We start from the raw sequence: 13297 nt of genomic DNA on the forward strand, positions 1-13297 counted from the left end.
ATACACACACATCAGTACACATACTTCTACACAAACACCAAACTAGAGATTTGAGTGTGCTTTACCAAAATTTCAAGACAAATCAGAACATACTAAGTCCTAAGCCCTTGTCTTAACAAACAAACCCCTTGTTTGACTTCACATGCAGTCAGACTGAATGCGCTGTCACATTACATTAAGCAGAAGAAAAATTCATATAAATTAATTTTCAGTTATTGTTATGTAAGGCACGATTTGCATCTGTGCAGATACTGCTTTTATATAATTCATCCACATAAATAGCAGGCCTCCAAAGTCAGTAACAAGTAACAGCTATTGCATTTTTCAAAATAATAACCACAATTCCTACAGATGTAGGAAGAAAAAAAATGCATCCAACTCCAACTACTGCTGAACCAATTTCTAAAGAATTTCAGCACAAGTAACTTCTTTTCTTGATGCTTTATTAAACGAAAGCTCTGAATGACACAGGCACACAAAGTGCTGCTGCTATGTTTAGAACAGTAGCTAAGCAAGACATTATCAAGATCCACTGACGCTGCACTGTGATGTTACACTGGTTCAGCACACCAATTCAGATAAGCAAGCCTGAGAGAGTCTCCCTCTTTCCTTTCTCCTCTCCATTGACTTAAAAGCAAGCATATGTCCTAGGAGGTTTCCTAACCAATATATTTTTCCATACTGCATAGTGTACAGACATTACAAAGAATTCAAATTAATTTCATTTACAACTTATTTCTGGCATATTATAATAAATTCTGTCTTTAAAAAGAGTATTACCATAGATAATCTTAGATTGCACCAGAAATTAAGCAGCAAAGTCAGAGTAAGGACAGTCTAAAACACAAGATCCAAACATTTTCTAATACACCTGCTCAGTTTTTATATAAGATATTCTCATTTTTAATACATTAAAAAACAAAGAAAAGCATTTAACAGACCTAACTTGCTCATTACGACTCTTTAGTCAGTCAATATTCTCAGTTCTCATATATTCAAAAAGGAAGCAATGTGAATGGATTGAATTAACAACTTTCACCCGACAGTATGGACAGAGAAATTTTCAGTAGCAAAAGCTATCAGGAAAATGGCATTTACGGGTATTATTTTAATAATACCTCTACTGCTCATTTAAGAGAGGGTTTCATTATGGCTTTTTTAATGGAACACATAAATATTTCATACATTTGAGCAGCTGAATCACAGAACCTTTACTTCCTATTTAAACCATGAGTAAAACAAGTTTTATATAACATAATGATTTATTTTCTTGCTACATTTAATCTAAAACTTTGAAAAAAATTAAGTCTCATAAAAAGAAACAAATTAGAGTATCCACCGTTATGAACACACACATGCATATACAAACATTAACCACAAGAGAAGAGATGTATAGTCATGCTCCCATATATATGCTCCCATCTACTTACCAAAAAACTGACAAAACTGGCTCCAAAACTCATTAATGGACTATGGTTTCTGTAAAGAAAACAAAATGTACTTACTATATTTGCACATATTTCCTATTGTAAAGATCAGTATTGCATTTCTAGATTTTAATTTATACATCTGTAAATAAATCTTAGGGGTTTTGTATTAAGTTACAAACAAATATTGTATCATTCTGCAAGATATAATGGAAATGGAAAGCCAAAAGCTTCATCATTTTTATGAAGATTTGAATATATCTTTAATTTTTTTTTTTTCAAGCATTAGGCTGTAGATATTTTTTAAGAGAAATCACTGTCATCAAATACGTTCAGTGCAGGTCAAAAAAAATTAAGAGCTACAGAAAATTAAAAATCTGCTAATTCTAGTCTTGTCTATGATCCATCACTACAATTTTGACCTAGCAGACAAATGTTAACTGGTTCTATTAACAGATTCCCACTTCTCCCTGTTCCTATGAATTTAAGTTAATCTACCCAGATTTTTAAAAAATGCATATGCCACATAACTAAGTTGTTGGAAATACAAAGTTCTCACAAGGCTTATGGTTTTATAGCTGCTTTGTTTCAAGCCCAGAATACATATCTTGCTACGCTATGTGGAACAGTTTTAAGATGTTTCACCTATTCCGTTTGCAGGGATATTCCAAAAGCGTGAAACCAACTGCTATATCAAAAAATGTAGGCAGCCAAAATCTTGGTAATATATGGGACAGGTTTCAAGCTTCAGGGCTGCTGTAGTCACACAGACCATGAGGCTCCAGTAATGTCACATATAAGGCATTTAAAAAAAATAATTTCAAGATCTCAGCGGTACCAGTAATCCACACTGTTCAGCAGTGGGCTGCCAGGTTATATGTCCATGTATAAATATCACTACTGGAGCAAGGATAAAATACACATAGCACTCCAGAAGAAAAAAATTATATACAAACACTGACTTCCAGGATTTAAGAAGAGGTAACATTTGTTCTACAGGTACATATATTGCTACACTACAGTACTTATGCTGTTTCCAACTTAATTCGGCAAGCATCAGATTAAAGTAGAGTTTTGAAATAGGACAAGCACTTGAAAAACATGGAGAAAATAGTATATTGTTTATTACAACACTGGTTTCCAATAGTAAAGCCGTATTATAATACAAAAGATTATTTTTTTAAAGGTAGTCATCATCAATAACCCCCGCTTTCTCACTTTTTGATTTAGCATAAATATCTAAAAGGACGTGAACAAGAAGAAAAAGAAAGAAAAACAGGGAAGATAAACCAAGTTAGAACCGAAAAACCTGCCCTTTTTATATACATTGCTCAATTCTGGATATACATACAAACATAAGGTAAACATAACTTGCCACATTTTTTCAAAAGAAAAATAGGTTTGGTGTTTTCCCCTTTGTTGGCAGGCCAACAAGAACAGCTGCCAGTAAATGCCTCTGCTATTCAGTACCTGGACTGTTCTCTACCAACAGCTGTGTTACACAGAGAAGTAGAAATCAGCTACACAATTTATACTTGCTGCTGCTGGCACTTTCAGCATGAACTCTTGCTGCAGAGAGCACATGGCTCTCTCATAATCCACTTTTCAACCCACAGAGCATGTGGGACCCATTCAGCAGCCAGTCTCATCACCATACTCCACAGCACATAACCTCCACCATACGTGTCAAGGTCACACCTACTGCATTATCAACACCCAACAGATCTAAAACTGCAGAAGAGATCAGCACAAGAAATTTTTACGTTTATGTGCTTATGTACGAAGTTGCACTTACATCATACTTTCAAGGAAGCTCAAAAATAAATAAAATGTTTCATTTTTGAGCTTCCTTATATCTACATACACGGAGAGAAAAAAGTTCTGGGGAAGCAAGCAGGTAGGCATCTCTAGATAATCAATCTTTCATACAGAAGTCCATTCAGAATACAAAACTGTCAGATTGTTTATCAGAGTGAATTAAAAGAAGTCAACCACAACAGTCTTTGAATATACCCAGAATAATAAAAATGCATGACATAAGAAATAGTTAATTAGGTTTGCAGTTTTCAGTAAGATTCTTAGAACTCAATTCTTGAACATTAAGTTTCAGTCCACACCGAAAATTTTACTTCACTACCAGGAATGGATCCAAATAAATTATTTTAATGGAATAACTAAAATTTGAGCATCTGAACACCTGTAAAAATTTTACTTGTAAAATTGATAAATATTACGCTTTTACTAAAACTTTGCACAACAGAATCGTGATTTTGAGGTGGTTTTTTCCCCCTCTGAAATGCGCATAAGCAAATCAAATAAGCTTAGCAACATATGCACTTGGCTCTTAGAAGAAAGTAGCATCCAGGCATTCCTTAGGACTTGGCAAGAGAGAAACGAGTTTTATCCGCAAAACAGAAATACAAATTAAATATTGTGGAATTACAGAATAAATAGTAAAAGTGTTGCATATAAAAACATTCTGAGTTCTGGACTACTTTTCATTTTCTATGAACTTATAAAAAAGATCCTCTTGTTGTAGAAATAGTTACTGAAGCTTAAAAAAAAAAAAAAAGGAAATACATCAGCTTTAGAGGTAAACTGATTTCCTGTCTATGGGAACAATATTTTCAAATAGAGCAACTTGAATAATGGCCATGTTTGGGAGTGAAACCACTAAAACTGAATAAACAGGAACATAGTTGAGAATTAAACAGCATATATATGCTGTTTCAGCAGCTCAATATATACGTTAATTTGGGCACACTATTCAAACATTTTTTTTTTAAAATTGGTTTTCTTTTCTCTTCGGGACTTTAAGAACCTGTTCTTACCTGAAGGTATCAACATTTAAATATGCATTTTAAAAGCCTTTATACTTCTTTTTTGGTAAATTTTAATACTATGTTAAAAAATGAGGCAGCTAGTTACAATTGAGAGCCAACTGCTCTTCTAAGATTACAAAAGATACCAAAGCGCTTACTGCAAGCAATGAAAATTTGTCTAGGTGTTTTAACATATATTTGTCCAAGTAAAACTGAGAAGTTTTTTCCCCACATAAATATGCATCTTTCAAAACAGCTTCCCCACTTGCACTTTGACACTCACAGCTGACTGTTTACAACTCTTCCACCATGATTAAAGACAAGACAACAAAAAACTCGAGAGCCACATCACTCTACTCTGAAATTATCACTAGCTGTAATACGTGACATAATACATTGCAGATTAGTCCTTTTTAATTTTCAGTCACTCAATCTATAAAAAGCATTGTCATTACAGCACATATGGGCTGTAGCACATAAAGACCCTGAAGCAAGACAACATGATGCATAATATTATACTATGTCTGGGAGATGCTTCTGTTGAGACGATGATGTTTGGCAATCAAAACATGAAAACTTCACTGCAGGAGCTCCTCAGGCAGAGTTTGTGTCATCACTAAACAAAATAAGGAACGCTTCTGCCACATTCCTATGTAGTCACTGGAGAGAGACTATAGTTGCAGCTTTATGGAAGATCATTTGTTGAGGTAATTTCAGTGTTTAAACTCCATTTTAAACAACCACTGCATCTAGTGCTCAATCTTTGCGAATATTATGTTGACTGATATAACATCAACAATTTATGTTGATAATTTCTTCAACAGTTTAGGGTTATCTTTTCCTCAAGAGCTAAGAAAAAGGTTTGCAAAGGCACAGTACTGTCCCAATAAACACTAAGGCATGACTAATGATGACAGTAAGTTTCCAAGAAAAGCATAATTCCATGAAAATAACCCTTGGCTCAAACTCCTTATAAGTGACCTTCAGCTTCAGACATGATTTTACATCTTCTGACAGATTCCAAAAAGTTGTTAAGATACAAACAAATGAGGCAGCACTTGAGGAAATACTAATAGCAAACCAGTGGCCATACTGGTGTTGACAGGAGTTACAAGCTGAGTACAAATGAACACTGGGACACTGCACTACCCAAGTTGTCCTTGCCACTTTGAAGCAATAACCTCCATTAAGTAAAGAAAAAGACTTATAATTAGCTCAAAGATGAAGAAATATTCAGTCTCCAGACATATTTTGTAAAATGCTGTCTGCACCTCACCTACCAAACTAGGACTCAGAAGATATCTTTATTATAAGAAGGTGTGCTATTAACAGCATTTCTACAAGATACCACAGTAAAAGGTTGTACATATCAATAAAGTTGGTATGTATAAATAAACTTAAGTCACAAGCTTAAGAGCACTGAAGTAGACCTTTCTTCCAGGTATATAAACTGGTGTTATACGAGACATTGCTTCCCCCAATAAACCCCGACTAGTTCACCTCATTTCATGGCATATCTTTAAGATGTTAATTCACTTTCAGAAGAAAGGTGTTTACCATGCCCCATTTTCACACACGATGACAACATTCAGGTTTTAAGCCTTGGTTTAATAAGGCTGAGAAACACAGTCCAATTTCAACATAGAAAAAAAAAAAATCGGAACCGAAGCACACCAAAAGAAAGATCAATTACTTATCAGTATTTCCTTTTTTCTACATCCATTTCCATGGTAGTATTTCACATCCAAATACATCAGCTTCTAAAGCTACTACAGCTTAGCTCAGGTTTAAATTTAAGTAATATAATTAACCCGCCAACATTTTTCTCCCTACTTTTTTAGGCACTGTTACTTTAATCATGGTCCACTAAAAATTCCAGTCATTATACTGACAGTGATGCTCAAGTTGAAAGAAAACAAATTGTTTTCCTCAAAGCCGGAGAGTAAAGCATAATGAAAAATTAAGAATTCATGTAAGTTCACAGATAAATATAGAAGGAGCTACTGAATATTTTAAAACAAGCAGAAATACGTAAAACCTATATATAAAGGTAAGGAATTTACTGCAAAAATATTGGTCATTATTCCATCATAGACTACTCTAGAATATATTCTAAAAATTATTTGTGAGACTACAAACATAACACAGATCTTTATACAAGTACACATCTCATCCAATATTGGTATATGAAATACTTAAGGCAATATAAGTGTCATGAAAGCATTACAGTATTAAGACACACATTGAGAAATGCAAATGTCAGATCTAGGTTTAGTTTGTTTTGCAATCAGCCCAATTTTGTTTTAATTGTTAAATGAGCTCTTAGCGTACACTTCTATTTTCACTAGAAATACACAACCAAAAGAGAAATTCAGGAATATAAAAAGAATAATTCTGTGGCCCTGTCCCATCCAGTTTTTACCTGATTTGTTTTGTCCTTACACAAATTAACAGGGGATTGTTTTGCTCTAACTTCAGCCTGTTAAGTTTAGATGCACAAGAATATCAAAACACTGGGAACTATGAGAAGCATTTTGAAAAGTAGTTGCAAAGCTGAGAGACAAGCTAGTTATAACAGCTAGTTATAACACAGTATAGATTTGTACTAACTGTCCAGTTGCACACTCTTAATCCATAAGAATTATGGACTTTTGCAAAATCTTTTTCCACTGTAGGTTCAACTAACCTGACCGAAATTACTTTCCAGGACAAACTATACAGCTTAACTGACATCATATAACTTCTTAGTATCTCTGAGCTCCTGAAGTATATTGAAACAAAAATATATCCATCCCATCACAATATCCTGAAATAATATATTAGACATAGTAGATCAAAGAATGGGTGTACTAGCAAGAGTGAAAAGTCTTTACAATACCTGTATCTTTCACAAAGATAATTAATTTCTTCCATTTTAAAATAAGATCTGCTTACTATCACACCTCTTCTGCAATCTCCACCAAATCTGACTTCTAACTTCTGAGTCATAAACTCAGATTTTTGTTTAGCTTTCTGTCATCTTCCCATGGATTTCTAGCCATCAGATTTTGCTCTGTATGCCAAATGGATCTCTCAACCTCTCTCTGCCCTTTTTACCGCTTCTTTTAGCATCACCCGTCTCTGTCATGAAGGCCACAAAACAAAACATCACATTCAACGTGATCATCTCTGTGTACACAGGTCTTGAAGATTTAAACTGTAGAACACTTAAAATTTTTCTAACCTATCCACATAACTGGAAAACTGATGCTGCTTTTATGTGCATCACTATTACTTAACATGCTCTGTCTAAGCTTGAGCAATGAAATCTTACCTCACCAAGGCGCACATTTATTACACATTTAGAATATTGCTGCTAAAAATCACTTCCCTCATACATAACTCTCCGTTCTACACATCCATCTAGCAGCTGCTCGTCTTCCTATCGCTGCAATAAACAAAAGCACACAGGGTTGCTACCAGGGTACTCATGATGTATTCTCACACTGCCAATCAAGATGCCATCATCCTTCCCCCAACTGACTTAATGTCAGTTCCCACCCTGCTGTCCTTATCTTATTTCTACTAAATCATTGATTTTTGTTCTTAAGATTCCTTTGCTGAGCTCCATAAACAAGAATTTCAACAGCAGTTAGACTGCCCATACATGGGCCATAATCTACCTGCTGATCAATGCTGGCTTAATGTCACCTTGTCTCAACTTGTATTTGGGTCAAAAGTATTTTGAGCCACAGACACTGTTTTAAATTGGTAATATTAGGTTCAAACACCTACCCACAATGGAGTTTCTGGTCCATTACTGAAGTTTCTATGTCTTTTAATACATATACTGTAACACATCATAATTTTAAAAATTTCAGGTTTTTAAAGTAAGCGTACTAAGCTTTTTTCTCACTTTACCATTTGCTCCAACTTTGCATTCTTCTTCATGTTCTGCTTTACCCTAGCAGGTTGTACAGCATGTTTTCCTAGACTGACCCCATTCTTTAAATCTTTACACATTTTGTCTTAGAATCACGTTTCCTCCACATCATTTTCTTCTTTGGACATGACCTCATTATATACATTTTACTTATCCATCTTGTACCATTTCTCTTTTCATTCAGATGCAAGATGAAAACTTTATCAAGTCTTCTCAGAAATACGAGTCATTCACACACAGAGTCAAACGTTTCCCTGGTAGGAAACAGAAGACTGATGGATTTCTTGTAAAATAACATCCCTGATCTTATGCTTTATGTTGCAAGTCAACAGTCAGCTAAAAAGCTCCTGATTATATTTGACACTGTCTTCTCTCTTCTTAGCTGGAGGAAGTTTTTAAATAATTTTTGAATTGCAAATGCTCTTAAAAAGTGAAGAATCAGCAAAAAAAAAGATCTTTTGACAGTTTCTTCTTTTCTTAAATGTTTAGGAATCCACAAAGCTAGAAGGGGAAAAAAGAACACTCCAATTCCAGCTTTGTTGCTAATGTCAGGGTGGTTCACCAAAAAGATACCATCCCACAGGCTGATTGTGGGCTCCATCTCCAACGCCTATGTCCTTGGTTAACTTCCACGTCTCTTGCAGCTTTCACAGGTACTCAAAGTTTAAACCGATGGGAACTGGGATGTCATCAGCATTGTTCAAGTTGAACAGAAAGATTGATACCTGACAGTTTCAAATGTGAGTTAGCACTATAGTGACCTGACACAGCTACAAGCATTAAAGATGACGATGCTGTCTGTTGCGGTTTTATGAAAATATCATATCCATTGGTATTTGATTCAAGTTCAGAAGGTTGTCACCACTAGCAGGTGGAGAATCTAGACTTCTTAAAAAAAAACCTCACAAAAAAGCATAGGCAGATGTCGATGCTACTTGCAGATAATTTTTCAAACTCTAGTATCCTCCCTCAAGTATATTCTAAAACAAAATAAGCCACAAGCTACACCTCACAAATCATTAACTGCTTTACAGTGATAGTCAATGCAGTTCCAACCACATGTTGTATCTGACACACAACAGACACGTTCATCTGACTTCTTTGGGTTCTAAATAGATACATATGAGCTCTAAACACCAAAAGACAAAACGCTATGCTCCCATGCCCAACACAGAAACAATGGTTCTATAGCCAATGACTTCAAAGTACCACCACTCTTCAAAGGTAAGACTTTACTATTATGGTTACACATATGAAACACAGTTGCCGTTTCTACCCTGGTTTCCTCAAGGACTGCATTATGACCAGCTTTCAAATATCACTGATTTTGGGCTCATCAGCCAGCTTTCTGGAACATGAAAAAATGCAGAATAGCAAAGAAAGAAACAGATCAAGCCTGCTTTGGAATGACAGCTGTCCTTAGGCTCATCAAGGTTGTCTACTGTCCCATAAAGACAGCAGCATTGATTTGAATTAATACTTCACAAGATCCTTCAGGTGGCAAATGAATTAAAAATTAAAGTAATAACAAGTAATAAAAAGCAGAAGCAAAACCAGTAATTTCTAAGAAACAGTTTTAACTATGAAACTGAAGTTTTGCTGAATTACTGGGTTTCCAAATAGTCTTGTAGGTTCTTAAACAGTTTCCAGGAATGGAAAAAAAAAATTCCATTCCTCTCTTCACTTCTAGGATTCATCTGATAACTGTTAAGCTTCTGAAAAAGAGCTAAGCTACCTGCGTAGGCAGTAGTCTAGAATTAATACTTCTATAAGAAAGGTCGCTTGAAATACAAACAACACGCACTTGCATGAAGTTCAAAAAGCTGCATTTCATCAGACATCTTTGAGCTCTAATGCTGCAAATTACAAACATCCATATTAAATTATGGAAAGCTCCCAAAAGCTGCTCTTTCAGCTTACCAGTCCCATTTAGGATGGGTTCTATTTCATAATTTCAAGCCAAAAAAATTATACTCATTTAAGGCTGTATACAAACAAATATATAATAGTATTACTTAAGTCCTTGTAGGAAGAACACATCCAAGACAAGTGTAGAACCAAAAACCGTTGGGAAAAAAAGTCAACCTCATTGCATGTGTCTCCAAAATACAAATTTATAAGAAGTTGAGCATACTTTGCTGTATCTTCTCTCCTACCTCTAATGCAAAGTTCCAACATACAGATAATCTGCAATTCAATAAAGGTCTACTAGTTCACAGCAAGAGCAACCCTGCTACGAATTTTGGGATGAGGTAGACAGGGATGGAGATTTTCCATAGTCATTTAGAAACTAAGACAGCAATTATCAATTTATGAATCATAAAACCACTTAATCTATTTACTCCTTGCAGGTAGTGTTTAAAGTCCAAGATCAAACAGTACACTGAACTTAAAGGCAGCTCTTGATAAAAATCAAACAAAGAAAAGTCTGCACCTGGGAAAAAAGGTGGATAAGTTTCTGCATTTAAGAAATCCTTAGTAATAAACCTTCTAGATAACCAAGAGAACAATTTGCAGAAGATATCATTATTCACCCTTTCAAGGGAGGATTAAACTGCATTTTGAAAATAGGCATCTCAACAATTTTACTCCCTATAGCATTACTATACAATGTAAGAAGCATCACATATTTAGAATTCCTAGACTACTTCCAGATTCACACTACTAACAGAAAGCAATGGCACCACACAACAAAAAATGGAGGGGAAGAAACCTCATCAAGTGTTCCTTATCTCGTACCTTTAAAAAATACACAACACAAAAACAAACAACCAAAACCATCAGGTTCCTTAGATACCTAGAACAACTGACAACTCCAACAGACTCAAGAAATAAGTAACTCATATGGTGCAACTTCATATGAATGTGAGCTGCATGTTAGGCATGTGAGGACTGCAGAATTGGGACCTTACTTGTCACCTGCAATATTCCAAATAGTTCTACACAACAGTATTGTGTATGTAACACAGCAGTACTTATTAAAGACAGAATGACATGTTTAATATTAGGCTGTGGCAGGAACACAGTGAAGTTATTCTTCCATTATTATTAAGGGGAGTTTTCTTAATTAGTCTCACTCCCCCCGCTCTACCTCCAAACATCCTTTTCGTAAATAAGATTTAAGTACGTAAGTACACCATCACTATGAAGCACTATTTTAAGTCAGTCAAAGTCTTTTTTAATCATACAGACAACAGCAGTATAGTGCATATTAATTATTTAGAATGTATGCGCAATTACAGCAGCTCAAGCTTGTGTGGAATGCATTAGCCCTCAGACAAAAAGGACAGGTATAGGCAATCTTTTCTTTAAGACTGACTTACACAGTTGTGTTAATGCCATTCCTACCGGATGACTACTTAACGCACAAACCTAGACATGATGTATGCAGGGATTACGAAGATAATCTTGCAGCCTGAAGATAATCACAGCAGCATTCAAGGATCTTTTGTCGGTACCCGTTTTGCCGGCTGAAACCAGCACCAGATCACATACGAGCATCGGAGCGAAAACCCCCAGGAAACGTCTTCAGGCGCACGTGTGTGTTTACTCATTCACGTTAGGGAAACGCAGCCAATGTTACCGAGGGACCCGCCGGTCCCTGCCCAGTCCCTCCCCACCCCTTCAACAGGGCGGCAGGCACCTTCCACAGCCGCACGCCGCCCCCGCCCCAACCCAACGCGCTGCCCTGCAGCCCCGCGGAGACCCCGCGAAGCGGATCCGCAGCCTCGCGCCCTCCGGCCACGGGGGCGAATCACGCGTGCCCCCTCCCCACGAGAGCGCAGACTGAGGCGGCAACCGGGGGCTCCAACCCTCCCCGCTCCGAGAAGCCCCGCGGGGCGAGGCTGCCCGCGCCAAGCCCCCCTGCCCAGGGCGCGGGGCCCTGCGCGCCTCACCGCCCACCGCCCCCTTCCCGACCCTGGGGAGGCCGCCTGAGGAGAGAGCGGGACCGGCGCGGCCGCGCAGGTGGCTGACGGGCACAGGTGCGCGGAGGCCGGGCCGCCGGCGGGCGGGCGGGCGGAGGGAGGCGCCCGGGGCCGCGCTGGGGGAAGGCGCCCGCGGAGCGGTCGGCGGAGGGGCGCCTGGGGCTACCTGTATTTCTTGAAGAGCTGGTCGGACTCGCGGAAGCCGTTGTTCAGCAGCATGTTGATGCCGGCCAGCGCCAGCTCCGCGTCCTCGATGGGCAGCGGCGCTTCCTCGTCCTCCCGCCGCGGCGGCGGCTGCTCCGAGCCGGCCATGACGATCAGGAGGCAGCGGGACCCAGCCGGCTCTCCCCTACTTACCCACCTACCCACTCACCTATCTATATATCTATCTGCCCGCCCGCCGCCCCTTCCCGGGCGGCTCGGTGCTGCCTCGGCGTGCCCGGAGGGAGGAGCCGGGGGCGCCCGGTGCCCGCGGAGACGCGAACGCGGTGCCCGCCGCCGGGCCGTGCTCCCCCCGCCCGCCCGCGCTGCGGCGACGCGGCAGCCGCCTCGCGCCCGCTAGCCCTCCAAAAGCAGCGGCGCCCGCCTCGCTTCCCAGCGCGCAGGCGCTGAGGGGGCTGCGCATGCGCGGGGGCGGGCCGCGCGGCCGGCGGGCGAGGGGCCGGGGGGTGTAACGGCAGCGGGGCGGCTCCTCTGGTGGCGGTGGCGGTGGCGGTGAGGGGCCTGGCGGTGGTTCACTTCCCCGCGGAGCCCTTAGCCGTCCTTGTTCGTCCTCTGCCTGGGGACCGCCGTCCCCCTGGCACCGGGGAAGGCACGACGGGCGGGAGGCGGGCGCTGTTGACCGACTTGGAGGGGATTTGTATGCGGAGCTTGCTTGTTTTGTCTCCTTTCGGGTTTTTTCTCCTCGGTGTGACTTCCCTCCGCCCGCACGCCTCCCCTCGCCGCGCTGGTGGGCGCAGTACGGGTGGGTGGGTGGCTGGGTGGCTGCCGGCCGGCCGGCCGACGTACCGCCAGGCGGGCTCTCCACAGCCCTGAGGCTTCTCGCAAAACCCACTGGGGTTTTTCCACGGGTGGGATGCGGGAGCTGGGGCCACAGCCGGACCTTGGATGTGAAGGAATGAAGTACCCCTCTGATGGTGCAGCTTTCACTTTTCAAGGAAGTGATTTTTTATTTTTTAAGTGATTTTAGTCAGTGGCCGA

The 13297-nt window shown here is 39.7% G+C and overlaps 1 protein-coding gene across 1 annotated transcript in view; it reads right to left on the minus strand.

Moving 5' to 3' along the window:
* TTC39C (tetratricopeptide repeat domain 39C) overlaps nt 1-12639 on the minus strand; it is a 40557-nt gene extending 27918 nt beyond the window's left edge. Inside the window, exons 1-2 of the mRNA XM_075141976.1 lie at nt 12264-12639; nt 1431-1479 (exon numbers count right to left, since the gene is read on the minus strand). Of these exons, the coding sequence (XP_074998077.1) occupies nt 1431-1479; nt 12264-12409 (195 nt within the window). The 5' untranslated portion in view covers nt 12410-12639. The remainder of the gene's footprint in view (nt 1-1430; nt 1480-12263) is intronic.
* Between the last annotated feature and the right edge of the window lie 658 nt (nt 12640-13297).

This window comes from Calonectris borealis, chromosome 2 (genome assembly GCF_964195595.1).
Source record: "Calonectris borealis chromosome 2, bCalBor7.hap1.2, whole genome shotgun sequence".
Lineage (NCBI taxonomy): Eukaryota > Metazoa > Chordata > Aves > Procellariiformes > Procellariidae > Calonectris > Calonectris borealis.